At 34.4% G+C, this 25,374-nt stretch overlaps 1 protein-coding gene across 2 annotated transcripts in view; it reads right to left on the bottom strand.

Annotated features, from left to right (window-relative positions):
• Positions 1-25,374, bottom strand: part of LRRK1 (leucine rich repeat kinase 1) — a 150,210-nt gene that overhangs the window by 62,369 nt on the left and 62,467 nt on the right. For both annotated transcript variants that reach the window (XM_031955484.1, XM_031955485.1), the window contains exons 5-10: positions 24,242-24,421; positions 23,493-23,641; positions 8,960-9,186; positions 5,993-6,120; positions 4,661-4,824; positions 3,850-3,987 (exon numbers count right to left, since the gene is read on the bottom strand). In XM_031955484.1, coding sequence (XP_031811344.1) covers positions 3,850-3,987; positions 4,661-4,824; positions 5,993-6,120; positions 8,960-9,186; positions 23,493-23,641; positions 24,242-24,421 — 986 coding nt within the window. The remainder of the gene's footprint in view (positions 1-3,849; positions 3,988-4,660; positions 4,825-5,992; positions 6,121-8,959; positions 9,187-23,492; positions 23,642-24,241; positions 24,422-25,374) is intronic.

Below are 25,374 nucleotides of genomic sequence, written 5' to 3' on the forward strand. Positions count from 1 at the left end.
TTGGACTAAGAAATTAATGATATGTGACTCAAGGAAGTTGTTTAGTTGAAAATATATGTGTATGTGTGTATATATGTATGTATGGATATATAGAAACAAGTAGATGTTCACTTTCCATGTTCAGATTTCATCCAGAAACTCTTTCTAAACTTGTTACTCTTGATTCCAAGTTCAAGTTCACTACCTTTATATCCAGATCACAGTATTGTAGGATTTAAGAGATGGAAATGACCTACCTTGGAGTGCTACCTCCCATCCCCCCCCCAATATAACAAAATTACCTATTGATATATTATGCTCATGTTTGTGATGGAAAGGCAATAGTTAAATTGGGAAACTACAAATAGCAGCATGTTGGGGGAAAAAAAGGCAAAACTATATTGGACCTTGGTTTTCTTTCTGTTCGTGGGATAAAAAAAGCCAGTGTCATTTTGGCTATTTAGAACAAGGCTAGGCTGTTAGACTACGTGACCTTACTCACTTCTCCCCTACCTCCTATGGGCAGAGAAAGAATTCTGAAGGGTGAAGGCAGGGCCAGTGATTTAGGAAGAAAATAGCTGTGGTTGGTCCTCATCAATAAATCCCACATTCCAAAAGTAGAGGCCAGAAAGTGAAAGGAGTACCTTTTGTCACTTGGCTATCCAAAACCTATTTCTTTCCTGTTTTGTTTTTAACAGAAGTTATAGATGAATGTTAAGGTCAATTTAAAGAACACATGCTGTACAAGATCACATTTCATAAATATGAATTGTTTTCTTTCAGGATATAAAATAATAGCATACCAGACAATTTAGCCTTCACTCCTCATTTTGTGATTTATTTGAGATGTCACTGACTTGCACAAGAGTATTTAAGTCATATATGTTTAAGGACAATGGCCAAAATAAAAAAATCTTAAAATATGAATTTAGCGATCCTTTTTAAAAATACAAAAATAAAACCACAGACACAAACATACCTGAGATTTACCTCTAATAAAATGAAATTAATATTTTGACCAAGAGATGTTGTTGTAAAACCATGGAATAGGAATTATGATATGATATGATGCTTAGAAGAGTAGAATCAAAATACTTATATGTGAGTAAAAGGAACATTGAATTACAGGATTTTCTTAGAGCTTGAGGAGACCATAGAGGTTATCTAGTTCAACCTCTTCATTTTAAAGATGAAGAAACTGAGATGTTAGGGAAGTGACATAACTTCCCCAATGTTACAAGCCTAGAAAATAGATGAACTGAGATTTTTTAAAATCCAAGTTTTTTTTTTTACTCTAAATCCAGTGACCTTCCTTTCATGGAACCGAGGCTCCATTACATTTTAGCTGTTGAATCACAATCTCACTAGTTTCAGCTTGTTTCTACATCTGTAAAATGTAACAAAACAAAAATCAAAGTTGTACTCTCTAACAGCTCTGAGGATTATAGGAGCTAACATGGAAAATGCTTTGAGATTGCAAAGGGCTATATAAACATAGTATTTTAAGAATTGTTGTTGTTGTTCGTCGTTATAGTTTTGCCCCCAATCACAAGATATTATATTCAAAATACAGAATAGAAAGCAGCAGCTAAGAAATAAAATACATTCTCAAAAGAGGAAACAGCAAAATTTCATACTAGGGTTAAAAATGGACAAATGTACTTTATACTTTCACATCCCCAACTAAGCATTTGGTGAGAGTTTCAGCAATTTGGGGTCACAGAACTGTGACCCATTCTTTTCTATGAGGCAAAAATCAAAACCCGAGTCATAAGTAGATGTTAAAGCTTTTCTAAGCTTGGGAGAAAAGTATGTTCTGGGAATGCCATCTGGTGATCAGAGGAGAACACAACAGTTCTTTAAACACAATGGTGGCCAGAGGAACTGAATGGTATGAATTGTGATGGTAATTCCTCTCAAACAGAGATGCAAATGAAGACTAAATTATTCACTTTACTTGGATGTACTTTCTGAGGGATGGAGTATTTTAAGAGCAGAACAGAGAACTGAAATTGAGAGCTGAATTTTGAAGAATGTTAGGGAGCAGATGAAGAAACAGGGTTAGGGGTGTATGTCCCAGGAAGCTGTGCCTTCTTAGCATCCTAAAAATCACACCATGTAAACAGGTGACTTCCCTTATGCTGAGGCTAGCACTGGTATTGACATCTATGTTTGCTCTCTTAAGCTGTACTCGTAGTTTGAGCTTTTTAAAAATCTCTTGTCAACTAATTTATTAGAACTAAAAGGACCTTAGATATGATCTCAAGCACTGACCAATCACCAAGCATTAAGTGTTCAAGTACCGTGTTAAATGCAGGAGATAAAAAGAGAAGGAACAATTTCTCTTCAAGAAATTTATATAACATTGGGTGCTGGAAGATGATGAGAATATGTATATATCTAAGTTTTTACTTGCACATTTATATACACATCTATTTGTATACACAGGCATATATGAATATATTACTCATATTTACACCTAGATGCACATATGTAGGTGATGTGATTTTGTATATAAAAATATGTTATATAAAGATGTTATACATAGGTATATACATATACATAAAAAGCATTTTGTATATGTATTTATTAAACACATATATCTGATGACTTCGATATATAGTCATACATGTATAACCCCCCCAATATAGGAGTAGATATGTGTATATATACATATATATGTGCAATTATTTATACATATATCCCTACCCCTGTCTCAAGATGCTCTATTTCCTAGGCTAACTTTCTTCAGTTGCTCTCTAACATTTTTCAAAATTCAGTGTTTAGTCCTCTGTTCTGCTCTTAATATACTCCATCCCTCAGAAATTATATGTGTATATAGATAGATTATAGAAAACTATAGACACATAGATAGATAGAAAGATAGATTGATGGATGGGCAGATGGAGAGAGAAAGAGAGAGAGAAACAGAGACAGAGAAAGATTTGTAGGGAAGACACTAGTAAGTGAAGGGTACCAGGAAAGGCTTCATGTAGGAGATGAACTCAGAAAGAAATCAGAGATGATAACCTCAAGGAGACAATACATTCAATAAAAGGGATATAGCTTGTGCAAAGGAATAGAGAGCAGAGTTAGAGATGGAGTGCTATCTGTGAGGAACAAAAAGACCAGTTTGGTTGGACTGAATAATGTGTGAAGAGGGGTATTATATACATTATATAATTATATACAATATATAATGTATATAATATACATTATATAATTATATACAATATATAATGTATATAATATACATTATATACAGTATATAATAAGGATGAAAAAGTGGGTTGAAGTCAGGCTATTAAGGGACATAAACGTCAAATAGAGAAGTCTGTATTTGGTCTCAGAGGTAACAGGGGGTCACAGGAGGTTACCCAACAGGGGTGTGACTTAGAGCTGTGCTTTAGAAAGAATACTTTGATGGAGGTATGAAATATGGCCCGGAGAAGGCAGAGAATTGAGGCAGAGATCTGGCCCAGCCCTATCATTTTACTGAGGAAGAAAATTTCAGTTTTCCAATTGTCTTATACAAGCAGCATAGTTGGAATTAGAATCTAGGTCCCTTGTCTCCCAAACCAGAAGTCCTCCACTACCCCATATTGCCTCTATATTGAAAAGGAAATACATTTTTCTTCTCGGTCCAAATTGGGAAGCATTTACTCTTGTGGCACATCTCCAGAGCTGTAAAACTATCTAGTCATATACCTTTCAGCTAGAAAAGTAATGAAAAGATTGCTCCTAAAATTATTTGACATGAAAAATTAAGAAACTGTTAAGAGGCATTTTTTTGCAATCATTTGTCATTATGCTTCAATTCAGAGTATGTTGTATAACTGAAGATTAGAAACAAAGTGTCTTTGGACTTACATCAAGCTGGAAGAGTCCTATGGGAATGTCTTTGAGCGCATTTTCTGAAAAATCCACTTCTTTAAGGTGATTTTTCCAAAAAACAGCAATTTTTTCTGGCAGATACTCAAGTACATTTTTGGCAGCTTTGCAACATTTCTAAATATCCAAGAGACAGAACAATAGATGTAAACTAGTTCTCTGAGATGGAGAATATTGTTGTGCAAGGTAATTTAAAAGAATTTTTATTTTTCATAATTGTACTAATAAAATTGAGTTACTTAAAAAGTGTGAATCAGTGCTTAGTTAAGAGGGTGGAAACTTGAATTTTTCTCCTTTAAAAGCCTTCACTAGCTATATTTATATTTGGATTCTTCACTTGCTTAGCTCAGGAACCATTTTCTATATGAAGGCCTTCCTGATCCCCCAAGGGTTAATGTTTTCCCCCTAACTGCTTTGTATTTATTCTTCATAGAATAAATGATAGAAATTAAGTTTCTTTCTTTCTTTCTTTCTCTCTCTCTCTTTTTCTCTTTCTTTCTCTCTCTTTCTTTCTTTCTTCTTTTCTTTCTTTCTTTCTCTCTCTCCCTTTCTTTCTTTCTTTCTTTCTTTCTTTCTTTCTTTCTTTCTTTCTTTCTTTCTTTCTTTCTTTCTTTCTTTCTTTCTTATTTTCTTGTCTTTCCCCTAGCACTCAACACCTTTGTTTCATCTCTTTCTACATCCCTATTCTCAACCCTAAGAAATCTTAAGTATTTTTCTTCAATGTAAACTAATTTCTTCTTAAGTTGCAATTATCATAGATATTCATTTTAGTTTCAGATTCTATACTTACCAAGGGGCAGGCCCAAGGATCAGGAAAAATCTTTAGCTTATTTCTGGAAACATTCAGGCAATTTAGTGATTTGAATGAATGAAAGAATACTGTAGGTAATTCAGTCAATTTATTGTCAGAGAGGTCAAGTTCCTGTAGCTTCCTTAATCCAATCCAATTAGTTGCTAAAAGAAAAAAAAAGGAAACCTTTTTTTTTTTTTTAATGACGTGGGCTTCCTTTTACTTCTCTAAGTTCCCATGGATTCAACTATCTTCTCTATGCAGATTCCAGATCTATTATATATTCTATACTATTCTTTCTCTTGTGCTTCAGTCCCTATCATCAACTTTTGGACATCTTGAATTGAATGTCCTATGGCCATCTCAAATTCAACTTGTCTAAAACAGCTTATTATGTTTCCCCACAAATCATCCCTCTTACCAAATTTTCCTAATACTGTTGAATTTACCAACATCTTCCCAAGTTCACAAACTCAGTATCATCATCTATTATTTTATAGTAACTACTATATACTTACTATATATAACTAATATACTATATACTAACTCTCACATATTGAATGAATATGTCTGTTATCCACTCTTTGTGTTTTTGCCTGTGTGTTTTGCCTGTGTGTTTTGCCTTTAAAAGATATGTGTTCCTTTCTCTCCATTCTCATAGCCACTATTCTGGAGCATGACCTTCATCACCTTCCTATTGCAAACATCTTCTCCAAGTTTCTCCCTACTCTAATTCCTCCTTAACTCAGCTACCAAACTGATCTTCCTAAAGCATAGTCCTGACCATGTCATCTTCTTGCTCAACAAATTTTAATGGTTCCCTACATATCTCCAGGATCAAATATAAAATGCTGTTTGTCATTTAGTGCCAATTATAACCTGGTCCCATTCTACCTTTCCAATCTTCCTATATTTAATCTTCACTTCTAGTCTTTATATTCTACAATCTACCCACTGTCTTTTTTGCTGTTCCTCAAATACATATGACTTCTTACTGACTGTTTCCCATGCTTGTTTCCTTGGCCTCCTTTAAGAGTCAGTTCAAATCCTACCTTCTGCAAGAAGCCTTTCAGAGTCTTCCTCACTAGAAGTATTATATTTCTGTCTTGAATGTACAGGATTGTTTGCCTGATGCCTCCCCTCATTAGAATGTGAACTCTGAGGTCAGGAGGAATTTTCATCTTTATTTATATCTCCAGGTTTAACAGTGCCCCTAGTATATGTCAAACTCTTAACAGTGCTTGTTGATTGACTAATCTTATTATTTGATGCAAACTTTTTCAGAAGAAAAGAAATTGAGAAAGAAAAAAAAATTACCAAAGAGCAACATACCATTTTCTTCTTCAAATAATTTTTCTAAGTAATTTTTTGTAGCCATTAGCTTTTGAAGTTTTGAGAGGTGTAAAAATCCAGGAGGAAGATGTGACAACTTGTTGCTGGATATATCAATTTCAAGTAACCTATAATTAAGAGAAGTAAAATTATGAGGGCAGCTTTTACTATTGCTCTAAAAACCATAATATCATAGTTTTCCTGCTTGTACAAAAGAGACTTACACTTGGAGACAGAAAGATTTTTCAGATCCTGTTTCAGACACTATCTGGGTGAACTTCAGAAAGTCATTTAATCTATTTGAATCTCAGTTACCTGATCTGCAAAATGGGTATAATAGTTACCTCATACAAAATTACTGTGAAGATCAAATAAAGTAATATATCAGAGTATTTTTTTAAACCCAAATTGCTATGTCAGCTATTATTATTTTAACAAAAATTTTCCCCCACAAGGGCTAAAGAAAAAAAAATTCTGCAGGTTCTATTCAAAGACCAATAGTCAAAATATCATAATTTACATGAATTTGAATAGCTAAAATTGTCATCATGTCTTATGGTGAATAAAAAGTATATTCAAACACTAAAAAGATTAAAACAATTAACTACATTAGGTATGCTTCCAGGGGCAGCTATGTGGTGCACAGAGACTTCAGAGCTCTGTAACTCCAGACAAGTCAACCTCTGATTGTCTCAGTTTCCTCAACTGTAAAATGAGGATAATAATAGCGCCTACTTCCAGGATTGCTGTGAGGATCAAATGAGATAATATTTATAAAGAACTTAGCATAATCCCTAGCATATAACACTTAATAAATATGTATTCTTTCTTTCCTTCCTTTTACCTCAAATTTGCAATTTTCCTTATATAGGTTCAAATACAGGCCACAGCCCTCCAATGAGACCTATTTCAAAGAAAAGAATTTACACAAAATTACTGTTTTAAAAATTATTGACCCACTGGTGAGGATAACATAGTATTTTACTTAAATCCAGGAAAATGGAGAAACAGAATGATCAGTCAGTCTCACTTACTAGAAAGACTATATTTGGTGTCTGAGGACATGGATCTAAAATCGAAAATATGTGATATTTATTAGGTATATGATATTGGACAAGTCATATCCCTTCTCAGGGTTTCAGTTTCCTTATTTATCAAGTAAAGAAATAGATTTACATTTTCTAAGATTACTTTAAACACTAAACCCTCTGATTATAAGCATAAATTTCTCCTTTCTCCCTCTACAGTACTCCCCATCTCATAGGCCCCTTTCTTATTTCTCCTTGCTCCTCTATCCCCTCCAGAAATAGGCTAAGACCCAGGCTCTTTGTGTATGCTCTCTGAAGGAATCTTCCTTCTCCCATACCTTCCATAAAAGTTTCTCATTATGACCTCTCCACCCTCCACCCACTATGGAGTCAGAACATTTGGATCCCAGATCTTGGAGAGGCATTTTCTTACACAGAAAGTAAAAAGAATGGACAGGTCTTCCTTACTTGTTCTTCTCTCATCTGTACTTCAGCACTTATTTAACAAATTTAGAAACATTGCTGTTTTCAGGAGAGCAATTTATACAATAACAACAAACAAAACAACTACGAAAGATTTAGAAACTCTAATCAACACAATGGTACAATCATAAATCTAGAAGTCTCCGAATGGTACCTCCGGATAAAAAGAAATCAGAATTCAGATTGAAGCATATTAACTTTTAGACATGGCCAATGCAAAAAAACAAAAACCAAAAACAAAAACAAAAAACAAAAACCAAAAAACGGTTTTGCTTAACTATACAGGTTTATCACAGGTTTTGTTTTTCTTGCTTTCTCAATAAGGAGAGGTAGAGTGAGGAGAGGAGAGAGGAAAAAAATGCAGATCTAAAAATAAAATTGAATTTAAAGGTTAAAAAGAAAAGAATCTCTATTGTTTCGTGAGCTTTTAGTCTTGCATTCTTTTTCAACAAGGGTTCTAACCCACTTGTAACAAATAGTCCACTCCAATCTCAAGGATAATAAGGGAGGAAATGAAAGTTGATGAGCTTTGTACTAAGATCCCTGGGTCAGTCAACTGGAGAACTTAAGCTTTAGGGATCTGCCAATTAACTCTTCTCCATGTCAGGGAGCTCCAATATAAGTCTCTTCAGTTTAGGTGCTATTTGGGGGAAAGCTATTTTTGCTTTTTTTGTGGTTAGGGACACAAATGGGGTATTAGCTGAGTCTTTGATCTGAAGAATGGGATGATGAGGAACACTCAAGTTTTTGATCAATAGAGGTAGGCCAAAGATGGCTTTGCACCAGGGCACCAAATAAAAATAATTAGTTAAAACAGGAAGCTGTCAAAGAGCAGCTGAATTGAACTCTGCTCCTGAGCAATTCTTTGCTCTGGTGTCTTGGATTCTTATTGTTCTCATTGCCTCAATCCCCACCTCAACTGGGAACAACCTTCATATCACTAGACCCAGAATTCCTAGTTACAACTCTGTATGTGAGTCACACTTGGGGGTGGTGCAGGAAATACAGTTTCACACTAAAAGAATATTTGTTCAGGCATGTCATCCTAACGTGTCAACTAAAATAGTCCACAGACTATCTTAGGTGACATTTAGTGCTGGTCCAGCTGATCAATCATTTGATTAAATATCAAAGGTAGGCCTTTCTGATAAGAACTCATTGATATTTATTGTATCCTAAGGATAATACTACAATATTATGGATATAGTCAGAGATAGCAATGCATTTAAGGGAATGAAGTAGGGAGGGGGGTAGTGAGGGAAGAGGGTCTTTCTCTGCTGGATACTGATTTATAAAACGGCAGGAACTTCCTGCTCAAATTTCCAAGGGGAAATTATGTTTGAAAACATAAAATAAAATTATGGAAAACTGGCAAGAAGAGAAATGTAACTCTTTCCTTGGAGAATGAACTATTCCTTTCATACTCACTCTTCCATGACCTGTGACTACAACCCACCTGGTACAGATGATTTCATCAGAGGATTGCACACTGGGCAACTCTACCAGCTGGTTGTCAGAGAGATTCAATTTTCGGAGATTTATCAGTCCCCAGGGAATGACGGATGGGAGGGAAGTCAGGCAATTGGCAGAAAGATCCAATTCTGTTATCTGACATGAAATATCGATTAGCCAATCTAGATCCACCCATGGTAACTTCAGATGGGACCATTTCACACGGAGGGCCTAAAGTTTGAGGTAGAAAAAAGAGAAGAAAGGAAAAACACATATTAACACATATTTAATCAGCAAGGAGCCACTATATAATGTGGTATAATTGTATTCTTTTTTTATTTTTTAAAGCTGAATATTTTCCATGCTATTTTATGATGAACATAATGCCACAAAAGAGAGAGTAGTGGTTTTAGACTTATTGGCTCTAATTCTTAATATTTACATTTTTCTATTTGACTTTAGAAGAATCAGCTCACCAATCTGTTCTCTCACATATAAAACTAGGGAATTGAATTAGATTATCTCTAAGTCCCTTCTAACAATGAATCTACGACTAAAACCTTATCCATTGGTAGAAGGAGATGGCTACAAAATGATCAGAACCATTAAGTAAGTTTGCCCTTCCCTGGACTAGAAAGGTTGGCAGTTTGCTTGTGGTGAAGAAAAGGATATGGTTAACTGCTGGAACACATAATCTGGATATTTTTTCTTACATCTTGATTACCAATGAAGTTGAAGCCCAATTAGGTTTCTGAGGAAGGAAATCTGGTTTTGGGGTCTGTTTCTCCAAAGTAACTGGAAATCCATATCGGAAAAAAAATTAGAAAAGGAGGAATATAAACAAAAATTAGTGCTTTGTAAATGGAAAAATGTTAACAACCCAATGAAGTCTGCATGGAAAGATATCAAAAAATGGTTTGGAAACTATTTAGCCAAATATTTTTGCCTTCAAAATTGGCATTGTTTGAGGCATTTCCTTCCATGGACACTAGATGGTGGCATATTACCTAATTTTATTTAAACATTCATTCCTTCTAGAATAGAAGTAACTGGGATAGTTTATTATCTTAGAATCATATAGATATAGAAGAAACTGACAGAGACAGAGAGACAGACACACAGGAGAGACAGAGAGAAAGAGAAGGATGAAGAAGAAGAAGAAAGAAGAAGAAGAAGAAGAAGAAGAAGAAGAAGAAGAAGAAGAAGAAGAAGAAGAAGAAGAAGAAGAAGAAGAAGAAGAAGAAGAAGAAGAAGAAGAAGAAGAAGAAGAAGAAGAAGAAGAAGAAGAAGAAGAAGAAGAAGAAGAAGAAGAAGAAGAAGAAGAAGAAGAAGAAGAAGAAGAAGAAGAAGAAGAAGAAGAAGAAGAAGAAGAAGAAGAAGAAGAAGAAGAAGAAGAAGAAGAAGAAGAAGAAGAAGAAGAAGAAGAAGAAGAAGAAGAAGAAGAAGAAAAAGAAGAAGAAGAAGAAGAAGAAGAAGAAGAAGAAGAAGAAGAAGAAGAAGAAGAAGAAGAAGAAGAAGAAGAAGAAGAAGAAGAAGAAGAAGAAGAAGAAGAAGAAGAAGAAGAAAGGAGGAGGAGGAGGAGGAGGAGGAGGAGGAGGAGGAGGAGAAGAAGAAGAAGAAGAAGAAGAAGAAGAAGAAGAAGAAGAAGAAGGAAGAAGAAGAAGAAGAAGGAAGAAGAAGAAGAGAACCCACCTATTTCAATCATGTCCTGCATTCAGGTCTGAGCCTCTCTCTACCATACTACTATTCTAACAGATTTATGCACGTAGAGCAGAAGTGAAGCTTTTTTTTTTTTTTTTTGGCTGAAATTGGAGTCAAGTGACTTGTCCAGGGTCATACAGCTAGAAAGTGTTAAATGTCTGAGGCCAGATTTGAACTCGGGTTCTCCTGACTTCAGGGATAGTGCTCTATCCATAGCATCACCAGAAGTGAAAAAACACAATCAAAATATCATTGGATTTTAGTTCTGTAAAGGATTTGAAAATCACCTAGTGCAATCTCTGAATTTGAAAGACAGTGTCTCTGAGAGCCAGAGAAATGAATTACTTTGGCTACTCAATGAGCAATGAGTCTAGGTCTAACTTCCATTTTAACACTAGCATCTACTAAGGATTGGTTGCTTTGAGAAGGATGCTACTTAAGACTAATATGGAAAAAGATATTTCATATTATTTTGTTATCAAAATATAAAATAACAAAAAATCAATAAATATGATATTTTGTTATCCAAAAAAGTTGTTATTCCTAAAGAATTTTGATTCTCTGCTCTTGTCAGTATGTAATGCAGTCTCAGTGCATGAGGGGTAATGAAAAAAAAAAAAGATAATTAAACGACTCTTCACTACTAAGATCTCATGAGTTTCTGCCTTTAAGGAGTTACATTTAGCATTATCTAAATGGATGATCCCATGATAAAGCTAATGAAATCACATATATAAAGTACTACCTACCTCAGAGTGTTGTGGGTAGGAAAGCCCTTTATAAAACCAAAAGCTTTGTATGGATATGAATTGTCAACATTCTTTCAAGTCTTATGAATGAAAGTCTAAAAATACCCATAACTACCACAACAGAAATCTGTATACTAGAAAATGAAGAGGTTTAGTGAATTTAATAAAACTAGTTCTCAGTACAGTGCAGGTCAACCCTAAAAATGGAGTTGTCTGTTTTGCTTACACTTGCAGCAGGATTTAGTAGACTGAGTTAATATATTTAGGTTACATTTCTGGCTCTGCCACCAAATTTAACTGTGATCTTCGGCACTTTATCTCTCTAGTTCTGTTTGCCTATCTCTAAAATTAGAGGATTCAGCTAAATGATTTCTAGAATCCCTTTCCATCTCTAAATTATATAGCTCTAGGATATTATCCTCAATGGAAAGACATAACTCAGTAATCTTCATGTTCACTGTGTCAACCCTCATGAGTATTTTCCCCCTAATTAGGAAAAAAAGTTTTCTTCAGCAGATACCTTTATTCTTTTTTAAGTAGCTATCCTTCTGGCTCCTTCTATCTAGTACAGGAAATCTAATATGTAATCCACAAATACAGAAGGCAGCTCTTATCAGTAGAGTGAAGAAGCTGAGAAAAGCAGCAATATCCTTGAGGAGTCTGTCATAAGCACTACATTTTCCTCTATCCTTTAAAGAGACCTCCCTCCTTTCTTTGTTCCCTTTACTGCCTAATTGCTAGAAAGAATGTTATCTACTTTTCACTTTCCTATCACCTACTTTTTTTTTTTTTAATTTTATGGCTCCAGATCTTACCATTCTATTGAAATCACTCTTTCCTATATCAGTAATGAAGTCCTTATCTCCAAATTCAACACCTGTCTCATCTCTTGGTCTTTACATGTTTCTCTGATCACATCTATCTCTTGGAATCCCTAGTTTGTATTAAGACTCAGTAGAATATATTTCTGACTATTGGACTACTTGCCATCTAGGGAGGAGGTGAGCAAGGCAGGGGGGAATTGGAACACACAGTTGTGCAAACGCTAATGTTGAAGAATTGTTCAGGCATATGTTTTGAAAAATAAAAAGCTTTAATAAAGGAAAAAAAACTGGACCTACTAAAATACTAAAAACTAAATAAATATACTCCAGTCTTAAAGAAAAAAAAAAGACTCAGCTAGAGTGTCACTTTTTGCATGAAGCCTTTCCTGGTCTTCCCAGCGCTTACTGATTTCTCTTCTAAGGTTACTTAATATCTGTTTTGTTTATACTTTTATAGATGCACATTCTCTCCCCTTTTAGAGTATAAACTCTTTTAGGGTGAGGACTGTATACACAACTCCTGTCACAGAACAGATCTTTAACTATGCTTGTTGAATTATTCCAAGTAGTCACTCTCCTTGATCGGACTCTATTGTTCATCTTGTCTTTTATGACCTATCTTTTCTTCAATTCTATGTCACCATGCTCTCCTGGTTCTCTTCCTGACTCTAGTAGTCTTTGGTACTTTGGCAACTTTCCTGAGTTCCCTCCCAAATCTCTGTCCTAAGCCCTTTATTCTCTTCTCTCTCAACCCATCTGGTTAACTGGTCTATTGAATTTCATTATCAACTATATTCAGATGTATGTCAAAATCTTTATCTTTGATCTTAATCTTTACTCTGAGTTTCAGTCAGTGGTTTCTAAAACTCTGTTGTTTATCTCTGCTTAGATGTCCTGCCATCACTTCAAAACTCTAAAATGGAAGTCATCTTCCTCTCATAGCCTGCCCCTCCTCCTAACTTTACTATTACTGCTGACACCACAACACTCCTAAATTCCCAGTTTCAAACTCTCCAAAGAACTAAAGAAAAATTTCCCCCCACAGCTGAGCCCTATTGCTTCTGGAAAACAGTTACAAGGACTTTCTGATTCTGCTTTAGAAACATCTCTTGCATCAATTCCTTTCCATTTTTACTGTTATCAGTTTAGTTGAGGAACTCATACCTTTTTTTTCTAAAGGTTTAATTTTTTTATTCATTTTAACCTCAAGACCCTCCAAAATATGAACCCCCTACCTTCTTTCTGACTGAGTACATTCTAATCCCTTTTATAATAACTAGGCAGTAAGGTGGTGCAACAGATAGAGCACTGGACCTACAGTCAGGAATACCAAAGTTTAAAGCTTGCCTCAGATACTAGTTGGGTGATTCTGACTAAATCATTTAACCTCTCTTTGCTTCAGGATAACACTTACCCCATAGGGTTGTTTGAGGATCAAATGGGATATTTTTGTAAAGCACAGTACCTGGCACAAAGTAGGCAGTTAAGAAATGTTTGTTCTCCCCTCTTCAAAGACATTTCAGTTTAGTAGGGACTGTATACACAAAAGCATATAGAAATAACTATAACATAAAATAAAATAACAGAATTTTAAACTGAGCTCTGTCACTCACTATTTGTGGTATACTGGACAAGTAACTTAATCTGTTTCTTTAGGCTTGAACTTCCTCATCTGTAAAATGAGGAAGCTGGTACTGTTTATCTGTGAAGGTCAATCAATAAACATTCATAAAGCATCTGCTGTGTATCAGGCATTTCCTAATAGTTGAGGATATAAATGAAGTGAATGAAACAAGCTCTACTGAGAAAGAACTAACATTCTAACTAGGGAGACAAATAAGGATACATTCATATATGCTGGATAAATATAAGGAGAACAAGTACAACAGAACTGAATAAAAGGTAGGGAGAAAGGGAACTAGTAAGTGACAGGGGTCAGGTGCTTAATCTGCGTCTTGTAGGAAGAAAAGGATTATATGAGGCAAAAGGGAGAAGGGAGACCTGAACAGGTATGGGGGAAAGCAAGGATAAAGGTATGGTGATGGGAGACACAGTGCCAATTCTCTGAAGAACAGCTAAGAAAGCCAATTTGGCCAGGGTAGAGTCATACCACGAGGTTAGAAATACGGGTTTGGACCAGGTTATTTATTAAAGACCTTGAAAACTAAACAGAAGAGTTGAAACAATAGAGAAATCATAATCATATATACGATTTTTAAAAAAATCATTTTCTCAGATACGTGAAGGAAAGACTAGAGCAGAGACAGTTGAGTCAGGGAGACCATGAGATGTGACAAAAGACTGAACTAAAGGAAGTTGTATGTTTAGAAAATGAGATAGATGAGAGGGAGGAATGGCAAGACTTGGCAATAAACTGGAAATGTGAGGTGAGGAAGAGGAAGGGTTCAAGGAAAATATTTCAATTATTAACCTGGGAGACTCAGAAGAACCTTTCTGTTCTGTGATCTAATATGATATGTCTCTGAAATATTCTCCCTGCTCACGGTGTCTATATACCATGGTACTTTATACATATACACACTCAATGAATAGTGTTTAACTATTATCAAGATGTTTAATTTGTGGATATATGATGCTGCCTTAGCTTAAATCCAATCCATGCACTGGATGGCTCAATAGCTAATGTAATTAATGAGTTCTATAGAAGGATAGAGACAGCAATAGTGATAAGAACTGGTGTGAATTCACTGGTATAAAGGACTTCCAGGTGAAGAAACTTCCTGTACTAATACAGGAAGGCAACTGCTCTGCAATTTATATACACTTAGACAGCTGACTAGGCCCTGATAAGGTGCCCAGGGTAATACAGTCAGTATGTCATAGGCAGCCCTTATATCCAGGTCTTCCTGCTTTTCTTTGGCTTTCTATTCTTGACACCCAAGCATCTCTAGTTTTACACAACTAGATTTTATATTCATAAAATGTGTATATACACATAGGTGATGATATTACATACACATATTTCTATTTACACACACACATAGAAAGAGAGGCACACAGGTGGATATATGCATAAATATACATACCATACACATATGAATAAAAAAGGAAAAAGATTGGGGGGAAATGGAAGGGGAAGAAAAAAGGAACAATAAAGGATAGAAGGGAAGGATATATAGGAAAAAAAGGTAGAGGAAGAAGAAAAGGAGGAGGAGGAGGAAGAGCTGTTGTACAATCTTTTGGCCTTTTTATTTCTGGCCAGAGCTGCTTTTAGAAGAAAAAATAATCTAAATCTAGGGTATCTCTATCCCCAAAAATATTCATAGCAACACTTTTTGTGGTAGCAAAGAACTAGAAACAAAAATAGATGCCCAATGATTAGCGAATAGCTAAAAAAAATTCTGGTACATGAATGTAATAAAATATTATTGTCCCATAAGAAACAAAGAATATGATGATTGTAAAAAAAAGTATGGAAAAATTTACATGAACTGATACAAATGAAATAAGCAGAGTCAGGAAAACAATGTTCATAGATTCCACTAGCGTGAATTCAAAGAACAACCACCATAAAATAACTGAAAATGCAGGTTACAAAATTACAAAGAACAAGCTTCACAACAAAGAAGAAAAAATACCTCCCCTCTCTTATTTGCTAAGATAAGAAGGTCCACTGTGTGTCTAACATTGCATTGAATATCATTCCCCCTCTCCCCCATATTGTTCTGATGACTTTTTTCCTTTTCCTTAAACAAAAAAGAAAGAAACTATGATGAGGAATGGTTCTCTCAGAGGCACAGAGGAAGGGATACACGAGGAAATCTATATTAGGTAAAAAACAAACTATATCAGTAAAATATATATTTTTTAAAAATCGAAAATATTTCAAATTGTGTCACCTTTTTGAGAAATGGGTAGCTATTCACAATTAACTTCTCTAAGCATAAGGAAGAAGAAGAAAAAAGGTGGAGTAAGTTCCTAAAACCAAGTCTCCCTAACCCCCTGTCATTTGCCTATGCCTTTTTGACATTTATATTGTTAAGGTAATGATTTTATGTCCAGAATAAAAAAATAACAACAATAATGACAGCATTAAGAGTTAACATTTAAATAGAGCTTTTAGGATATGCAAAACTTTACACACACACATATATGTGTGTGTGTGTGTGTGTGTGTGTGTGTGTATGAGAAAAAGCCTTTATAAATTAATTTGATATTATAGTCACAAATGTTTTCAAAATGAAATTATCTCTGGTTGGAAATTTATGAAGATTGTATTTGGGGCTGAACCTCGTACAAAAACTTTCATTTAGAAAAAGTCATTTCCTTTGTCATATTTGAAGATTACAGCTGACCCAAATGTTTACTCAGAGACAGAAGGAGGGGAAAAAAACAACCACCATGCAATTAAAAAGGCCTCACATCTAGTACTGTTGAAGTTTAAATCTATCATAATAAGCCCCAAAGTCCTCATTTTTGCCTGTGTTTAGTCCAGGAAGACTCACAATAAACAAGATTCCTAGGGAAGAAAGCCAACAATGGCATGATTAAATTTATGAGCATCTCACAGCAAAATCAAAAACATAATATCATTGAGACCTCACTAATACAACAAGACAGTGTAACGGGATAGCAACTTTCAGTACAAACACAAGTATACTGAATGTGTCTCTGGGAAGAGAGAATACCAAAAGAAATTCTAGGTCAAGAATTGTACTCTCTCAATAGCTAGTTTCAGAACAAATTTAAGGAAGTAGGAATTAAATGATCCATGGTTTCTTCAGCATGGATACTTCATACCAAAACCAACTGCAAATTTTCTATGACTTAGGACATGGTTTTTGAGAGCTACCATAGTCTTTATAAAATTATCCCCTTTGCATCTAGCCCTTGTGGACAAACCTCTCCAATTTGGCTAAGCTGGTCTTGGGATAACAGACAAAAGTTATTCCATATTCAAAATGGGACCATATTCAAAACCTCTCTAACCTGACAGAGTCTTCCAGAGTTTGCACTTTGCTGGCAGGGCCTATTAGAGCTAAGGGCTTCTTCTTAACCAACATGAAGGATTAGAAGAGGACTAAAGCAGAAACATAGTAGTTTCAAATTAGGAAACTAATGAGGAGGCCTGGGATATGAAGTCCTGGGAACTCAAAAAATGCAGACACAATTTTGGAGGTGCTGAAATAGGATTTGGTGCTATCTTTAGGCACCTTGGGACTATACAATATCTACTAATGATACACCAGCAATTCTAGAGCAGAGAGAAGAAAGATAAAGGAAAAAAAGATGCAGAAGGGAGAAAGAGACAAAAAGAAGTGAGAACAAGAAAAAAAGAGGTATGTATATTAAAATGTAACAGAATAAATTTATACATGATAGACTAGCCATGTGTTCAAGGTGATTGACAGATTTCTTTCCTCCAAGAGAAGGAATGGATTACTAAGAAAAAGAATAAATATTTCTCAAAATATCTCTCAATACCAGTATGAAAAAGAGAATACTGAGTTGAGACAACAGTAGATTAAATTTGGAATAAACAAAAAAACAAAACCTGACTTTGAATCTTCCCTTAGATTCATGGATGCTGTGTGACCTTAGTCAAGTCCCTTAACTTTTGCTTACCTCAGTTTTTTATTTTGTAAAATGGGGATAATAATATCTAATAGGTTTGCTGTGAGGATCAAATGAAATCATATACATAAAGTGATTTGCAAACCTTAAAAGCATCATCATTACTTTTTCCCCCCAAGGAGGCTCAATCTATCTTAATAGAAGAAAAAAAAGCAAAACAAGTATAAAAGATTTTCATTTCCTGTTCTTGAGAGAATACCATGATAACAATCGCAAATTAATTCAAGAAACTATTGATTACCTATACCACTTGCAAGGGAATGTGTTATACACTAAAAAAACAAAGTGAAATGAGACAGTTTCTTACTGTTACAGAGTTTACAACTCACTGGAAATTGAGGTGGTAGAGAAGAGGTGCAGACAATTATAATACAGCTTAGAGCATAATAAAGGAGAGGTATAAGAGGAATTTCATGAAAAATCTGAGGAGAAAGAGATCATTTCCAATTTTGGAGGGATAGACTGGGGTAAGAAAATCATCAGGAAAAGGTACCCTAAAAAACTCTGGACAAAGCCCAGTGTATAGCAGGTGTTTAATAAATGCTTATTAATTTGAATTGAATCAATACAGTAATTGAAATTGAATTGACTGAAGGAAAGGAAGTATTTCAACAGAGATGGGAGAGGGGATCTATTCCAGATATGGGAGATGATGAAAGATGGGAGATGAGAAAAAGCCAAGGAATTGGAATAGAGAAGGATGAGAATATAAGTTTTGGCTGAAAGAACAGCTTGGCTTGAATAGAGAGCACATAAAATACAACAGTTTGACATATAGCTAGTCTGATAAATTGGAGCCAAATTGTAGGAGGTTTTAAAATGCCAGGGTAAGGAGTTTATACTTTTTAATTTGGTAAACAATGGAGAACTATGGAAAGTTTTTGACTAGAGAAATAAAATAATCAGAGTGATTATCCTTTGAAAATTCCTTTGACAGGGATATGAAGACTGGTTTTTAAAAGGAAGAAAAATGGAGGGAGAAAGACCCAATAAGAGACTATTTTAATATAAGAAAAATGCCTAAATTGGAATCATTATAATAAGAAAGGAAATGGAACAATTAGCTAACTTCTATGTACTTCATTTTTCTGCATCTTCAAGATGTGACTGTCTTAAGACCAGAAACCAGAGGCTAAAAGAACACTTGTTGAATATCTTATAGTATGACTGTTTTGTGTATTAACTGAACCAAAAACTTCTGAGATTCTCTTCCAACACTCAAATTCTGAGATTCTGTGAAACCCCTTTTTACCAGTCTCTTTACCCCAGTAATGGAAAGACAGCTATTCTAGGTAGACCCCAAGAACCTTGGGGGCCTACAGAATTATGACTCTACAGCATGGGTTCTTATCCTGGGGTCTATGGACTCCCTGTGGGTCTAGGAATAAATTTCACAAAGGGTTTGTGAATGTGTAACTTTTAATATTTTGACAACTATATTTCAATACAATTTGTTTCCTTTGGAATACCATGTATTTTATTTCATGCATATAAAGGCATTATACTGAAAAGGGGCCTCAAGATTTCATCAGGTTTTTGAAAAGGTTCATAACATGAAAATGGTTAAATACCTCTGCTCTAAAAGTCACTAGAACATTAACTACAGTAGACTTGACAAAACTGGTTTCTACATGGAGGAGATTTGGATAGGCATGTGAATAGTTTTGCCCCAAAGTACACAATGATTCATCTGGTAGGTCACTATGAATTTAAAAACTATAAATATGCCAGTTTGCTAGCATACATTTGATACAGAAGGCAAAAGGAACGGTTGCTTTCTTTGAGCTGCCAGATTTTGGATTATTAGATATTTATTTTTTTAAGAAAACAAATAATTTCCTAAGTTAAGATCAAAACAAATTGAAGTTTCAGTTAGTTTTGCAATGATGAAAAACCAAACCAAAAAAGCCCCAATTCAACATTGGAAACCACTAAGCAGGGGAAGCAGCACCAGAATTCCAGGACCTAATTAGCTCTTTCCTGGCATTTACTACAACTTTCAAAATGTTTTCCAGCTCTTGCTAGGGTGTGACAATGCCAAACCATGAAAGTCACTTCTCACAGAAACAAAATCAACTTTCCTCAGGATGCTCACAATGAAAATAATCTACTTCATTAAACATTAAAGTAATGATACGACAGAAAAATATTCAACCAAATATTACTTTATTTTTTCTTCTTTTAAAAGAAGGAATTATCTTTTAAAAATTTCCTTCTAGGGGGTTGGGATTATTTCATGTATAAAGAAAAGCAATGGAAGAAGTCCAGCTGCCTCAGAAAGAAATTATTTTGCCTTTTGAATTTTTGATATAAAGTTTGCACTGTTTATTGGTCTTATTCTATTTCAAATGTTTTGTTTCAGGTTGGACTTAATTATTCTATTGGCATAGATAACTCCCAGTGAAGAAATTCCCTCTTCCAATAAGGTGAACACCTTTTCTGAAGCTTACATATCTAGAATAGAGGTCAAAATCACAGCTGCTAACACCCAAACCAGATTAAAATGTAATTGGAAAATGTTTAACAAAATAAATAAAAAATGCAATAAAATACAGACAATTCCAATTTGTAGTTTTCTAAGTCAATATGCCTCCATTGCTTTAGAACATTGAAAGGTGAAATAATTTGCCCAGGGACACATGACCAGTATGTTTTTGACTCAGAGCTCAGTTCTATCCACACTGCCAAGCTACCATTATTAATTTTAGAAGCCTGAGAATTGAGACAAATATGTTTAGTCTACAGTATAATCCTGTATATGTAGATCAATCATAATATCATATTTCATTATTAAACAAAACAGAAAATATTTACAGAACACATTCTGTGCAATGAGCACTATGGAGGACATATTAACCTTCCTGCATTGAGGAATATTGTCTAGGTTGGGTGACAAGATTTAAATGATAAAAACATTAAATAGCAATACAAGAAAATGAAAAAACACAGGATAGGATTGACAGATGAGACAATAAAGGCTATCACTTCAGAGTAGTTTTATATAAAAGTCCTTTAACATGAAGCCCACAATTTTAAGAACAATTTTATCTAACTAATCTATTTATTTGATCAATCTAATCAAGTCAACATTTGGATAAATTATTAAATTACTAAATTAATTAAATTATCACTTACAATTACAATTAAAATATTAAAATTATTTTAATGACAGAAAAATTACAACAAAATTTATTTTGAAGAACAAAAGGTTAAGAATTTCAAAGAAACTAAGGGAAAAGATGTAGAAAGTGGAAAAAAGGAAAGAGATTTAGAAGTATCGGATCTTAAACAATATTATAAGACAAGAGCATTGTTGGATTGTAAAATGGGAAGTTTTGATGATTTTAAATTAAAAATTTCTTATGTAAATAAAACCAACATAGCCAAGATTAGGAAGAAAGCAGAAAATTGGGAGAAAAACTTTCAAAATCTTACAATGGATATAATTGTGGTGGGATACTTCTGTGATATAAGAAATTATGAGTTGGTTGACTGAGAAAGATATGGAAAAACCTGGACCTCTTAAGGAGGATGCTATCTAACTCCAGAAAAAGAATTGACAAATATATATAGTAGGTATTACACATATGAATGTATAAATATATATATATGTTTAATAAATATTCATGTATATATGGATATATATATGCACACATACATACACACATATGCACACATTCATTTGCACTTAATTGCAATCTTCTCTGGAGTAGAGTAGGGAGGGAGTGAGGAAAAAAATTTCATAAAACAAAAGAAAACCTTAAGGAAGCACAGAAAAGTGGATTATTTTGAAAACAATGTATAGGATTTATTACATAAGTTTTTGTGAAATGGAAATGTATTGTTTTATATTGAATCCTCTTATGCTCTGTGGTATACATGGAAATATTTTTTTTCCTTCTTGTATTTAAGTTTAAAAAGGAATGAAAAAAAAAAACCCTATTACAGTTCTACAATGTATCAAAGGAAGAATGTGAATCCAAATCTTCTAAGGCTGGTTTTCTATCTATCTACTGTGGAACGCTGCCTCTAATATTGATTTATTTGCCTGACACACTATAAGTGCTTCATAAATGCTTATGGAGATACCTACTTATGCCAGGAAAGTTTGTTTCTAATTTGTATAGTTTATATAAAAAAATTTAAATCTGAGAATATGAGTAAAGGGAGATATAAGCTGAAGTCATTTGAAATGTAACAAATCAATTGATATCTTGTTGCTGGGTGATCTCCAAAAATATAGAAAATCATGAAGACAGATGAGAACAATAAAACTATGAGATATTGAACACTAGCACTCACATTAAGCATTAATATCAAATGGCACAAATATTTATCTGTTGTAGTACAGTTAAGGATGCATGACCAAGTATTTTCTGAACCCATCCATACAAAGGTGCTGATATAGCAAAGACAGAAGTCAAAGATAGAGAGCGGATAGTTAAGGCAATTCAGATTTTAGCTGGCACTTACCTGTGGTTCACAGGACATTACTTTATCTGATTACTAAATCTCAGTATTTCATAGCTGTTAATAAAAACCACTGCTAATGAAGTTTTATAGCAATACAAACACATCTTCTTCAAGGTACTTGCTATTGGAATTCATATGAATTTTTTTTTAAAAAGCTATGTGCTTCAAGAACCTCAACAAGATTTTATGAGTCACATTTTTTCCTGGTTTTATTTTCTCTTTTACTCCTATCCCAAGAAAGGTCTTAGCAAAATTTCTAAGCATAGAGTCTGGATTTTTTTTTAACCAAGGAAACATTGCATATGTTATCTACATATGCAAAAATCTGGGTCAGATACAAAGATGCAACGTAACCGACTCAATCCAAAAAAAGCCAAGTACATTAGGAAATCTTTGTGGACGGTATAATGGGATTATTTCTCAAATATCTTTTGTAGAATGAGAGGCAGTTTGACCTTGGAACCAGAAATCTCTGGGTTCAAGATCTGGTTAGGTGAAATTGAGCTTTTGGATGTTCTTTGGTAACTCTAAGATTAGAATCTGAAAAAAAGGTGCTGACCCACATTGGAAGGGGGGTGGATTCTCTTCACTGAGTAGTTTCTAATCCAAATGAAACCACAAATCCATCCACCTGTACCTAATTTTTTTTAACTAAATTACATGAAGGATCATTTATAGCTAATGTAATGATAGAAATTTTCTGTTTCCCAACAAGACAATCATGACAGAATTAACCAGTTTTAGGAGAAAAGTCATAAATGCAGTATATGAAATACAGGGTATCTCAAAAGTCTTAATGCAGTTTTAATCATTTTTTAGTTTAGAGATAATAAATCTAACTGATGGGGCAGCCAAATGACACACTGGGCCTGTAGTCAGAACTAATTGAGTTCAAATCCAGCATGATATATTGATTAGCTATATGACTTTGGGCAAGTCACCAAAACTGTTTGTTTCAGTTTCCTCATCTATAAAATAGGGATAATAATTGCACCTACCTCCCAGAGTTGTTGTGAAGATCAATTGAGATATTTGTAAAATGCTTACATATGCCTGGCATATAGTAAGTGCTGCTTAAATGATAGTTATTATTATTAGTAGCTCAAATTACACAAAGACTTTTAGAACATCCTGCATAGTCACAATGGGTTAGGCCACATTTCAGATCTGTAGTTTGTAGGTAGTGGCTACTTACTGCTTTAGTTGGAGAACCATTTCCTGATATGCTTGTCTCTATGAAATATTTCCTAAGGAGATGTTTACTTAGATCAGGACTATCCATCAGAATGTATGAACAGAAGAAGGCTCCATGACGAATCAGAAATATAGCAATATCCTCGTTTCCTAAAGAAGAGGTAAAAAAAGAAAGCTAAGAGGGTTCGGTCTTTTTTTTTTTTCACTCTGAATCTTTTTTTTTTTTTCTTAAGAAACCATAAGGAACTGGTTATTACCAATTGGGGGTGGTATTCAACATGTGAAAGAGGAACTAAGAAAAGCCTTGTTAATGTCTCTCTGTGTGTTACTTCCCCTGAAAAATCAAGATCCTATTAATAACAGAATTTTTTGGGATTTTTGTCATATGGGGTACCTTATAAAAATGTTCCCATTTGAAATAGTTGATTCATGTTTTTGAATTTCCCCAAGTGCAAAGGCATCAGAGAGCAGGATGAAGAGAATAAGGAAGAAAAAGAGAGTAAGAGATAGACAGAGTTCAAAAATGAGAATATACTTTAATATAATAATATACTTATTAAAGAAAAGAGGGAAAACTAGATACAGATGCCTCCATCTGGATGAGGCTCTAAATGCTCAGGAGATTGTGCCTGCTCTCTGGACATGGTACTATATCCACTAATAATCTTACTTGTTGTTAAGAATTTAAAAGAAACAATAGCCCCAAATCTTTAAGGCTTGGTAAAGACTTCAGTAAGTGCAATTACATACCTGACTTGATAGCTGCATAAAGTGGTAACCTTATAATGACTGGAAATTCATTCTTCCTTACTGCATAGCTCTCCGGATCAGCACTATAAGTAAGTACTAGGAGTTTAACAACATCTAGGTGTCCTTGTTGGCAAGCGATGGCTAGCATCCAATTTAGCAGTCGTTGGTAGCTGCATGGACCTAGCAAGACAATTAAAAAAACAAAAACATATTGAATAGTCCCATCCAATGTTATCATCATAATCCTTTCATTTTGGCTTTGATGAATACAAACCCGTATTTAATTAGAAGATACTTGCATCAAGTTGATAACATTTGGCAGGGGTGTGGGGAATAGATGGTTGTTTTAAGTCCCATGATATTTTCTAAATTTTCTGTAATTATAACTGACATTCAGAAATCTTTAGGAGCTATTCCTTGAAATAACCAGCATACTCAATAAACAGAGAATGCGTGGGTTGCAGTGCTGCAATATTCTCAAGTTTGAATTAGCACGACAGCTTTTTTTTTTTTGTTCAATCTCCATGGAAATTACATCATTCTTTGCATGCACCCTTAGCAACCTTCATCATAACATCATCTCATTTCCAAAGCCTCAAGGAAAAAATCCTGAAAATCCATGGTTACTAAAGAATTCCCAAACCTTACAGGAACCAACCCTCTTTTCTTAAAAAATAGGAAGTTTACCTGAAAACTAGAAAGATTTTAAAAGTGAATCATATGACATGTGATATATACCTTATGATATATGAAAATGAGTAAGCAATATTTCTTGGGGTTACCTAGTTGCCAATTAAATCCCACAGTTTCAAGTTTAGCCATGTCCAGCTTGAATTGAAGAGAAGTCAACTGAAAACTGGTCATGTGGCTAGGGCAAAATTCAGCATACTCTAAATCTCAAAGAAAGAAGGCCCATCAGTTTAGATACATCTTCTTCCTTCCCACTCTTCAATTAACTTCTACTCAGGAATAGGGAATGGTAATTATAAAGTTATATCATTTAAAAAAAAAACTCCTTTCTGAAATGATTCAGAAAATCGTTTTGAATTGTGTCTACTTTCCCTTCCAGTCCATCAGTGGCCTACCACAGAAGTAAAGAAAGGAATTCCTCCCTACTTTTGGCCCAGAGAGGG

This window comes from Sarcophilus harrisii, chromosome 2 (genome assembly GCF_902635505.1).
Source record: "Sarcophilus harrisii chromosome 2, mSarHar1.11, whole genome shotgun sequence".
Lineage (NCBI taxonomy): Eukaryota > Metazoa > Chordata > Mammalia > Dasyuromorphia > Dasyuridae > Sarcophilus > Sarcophilus harrisii.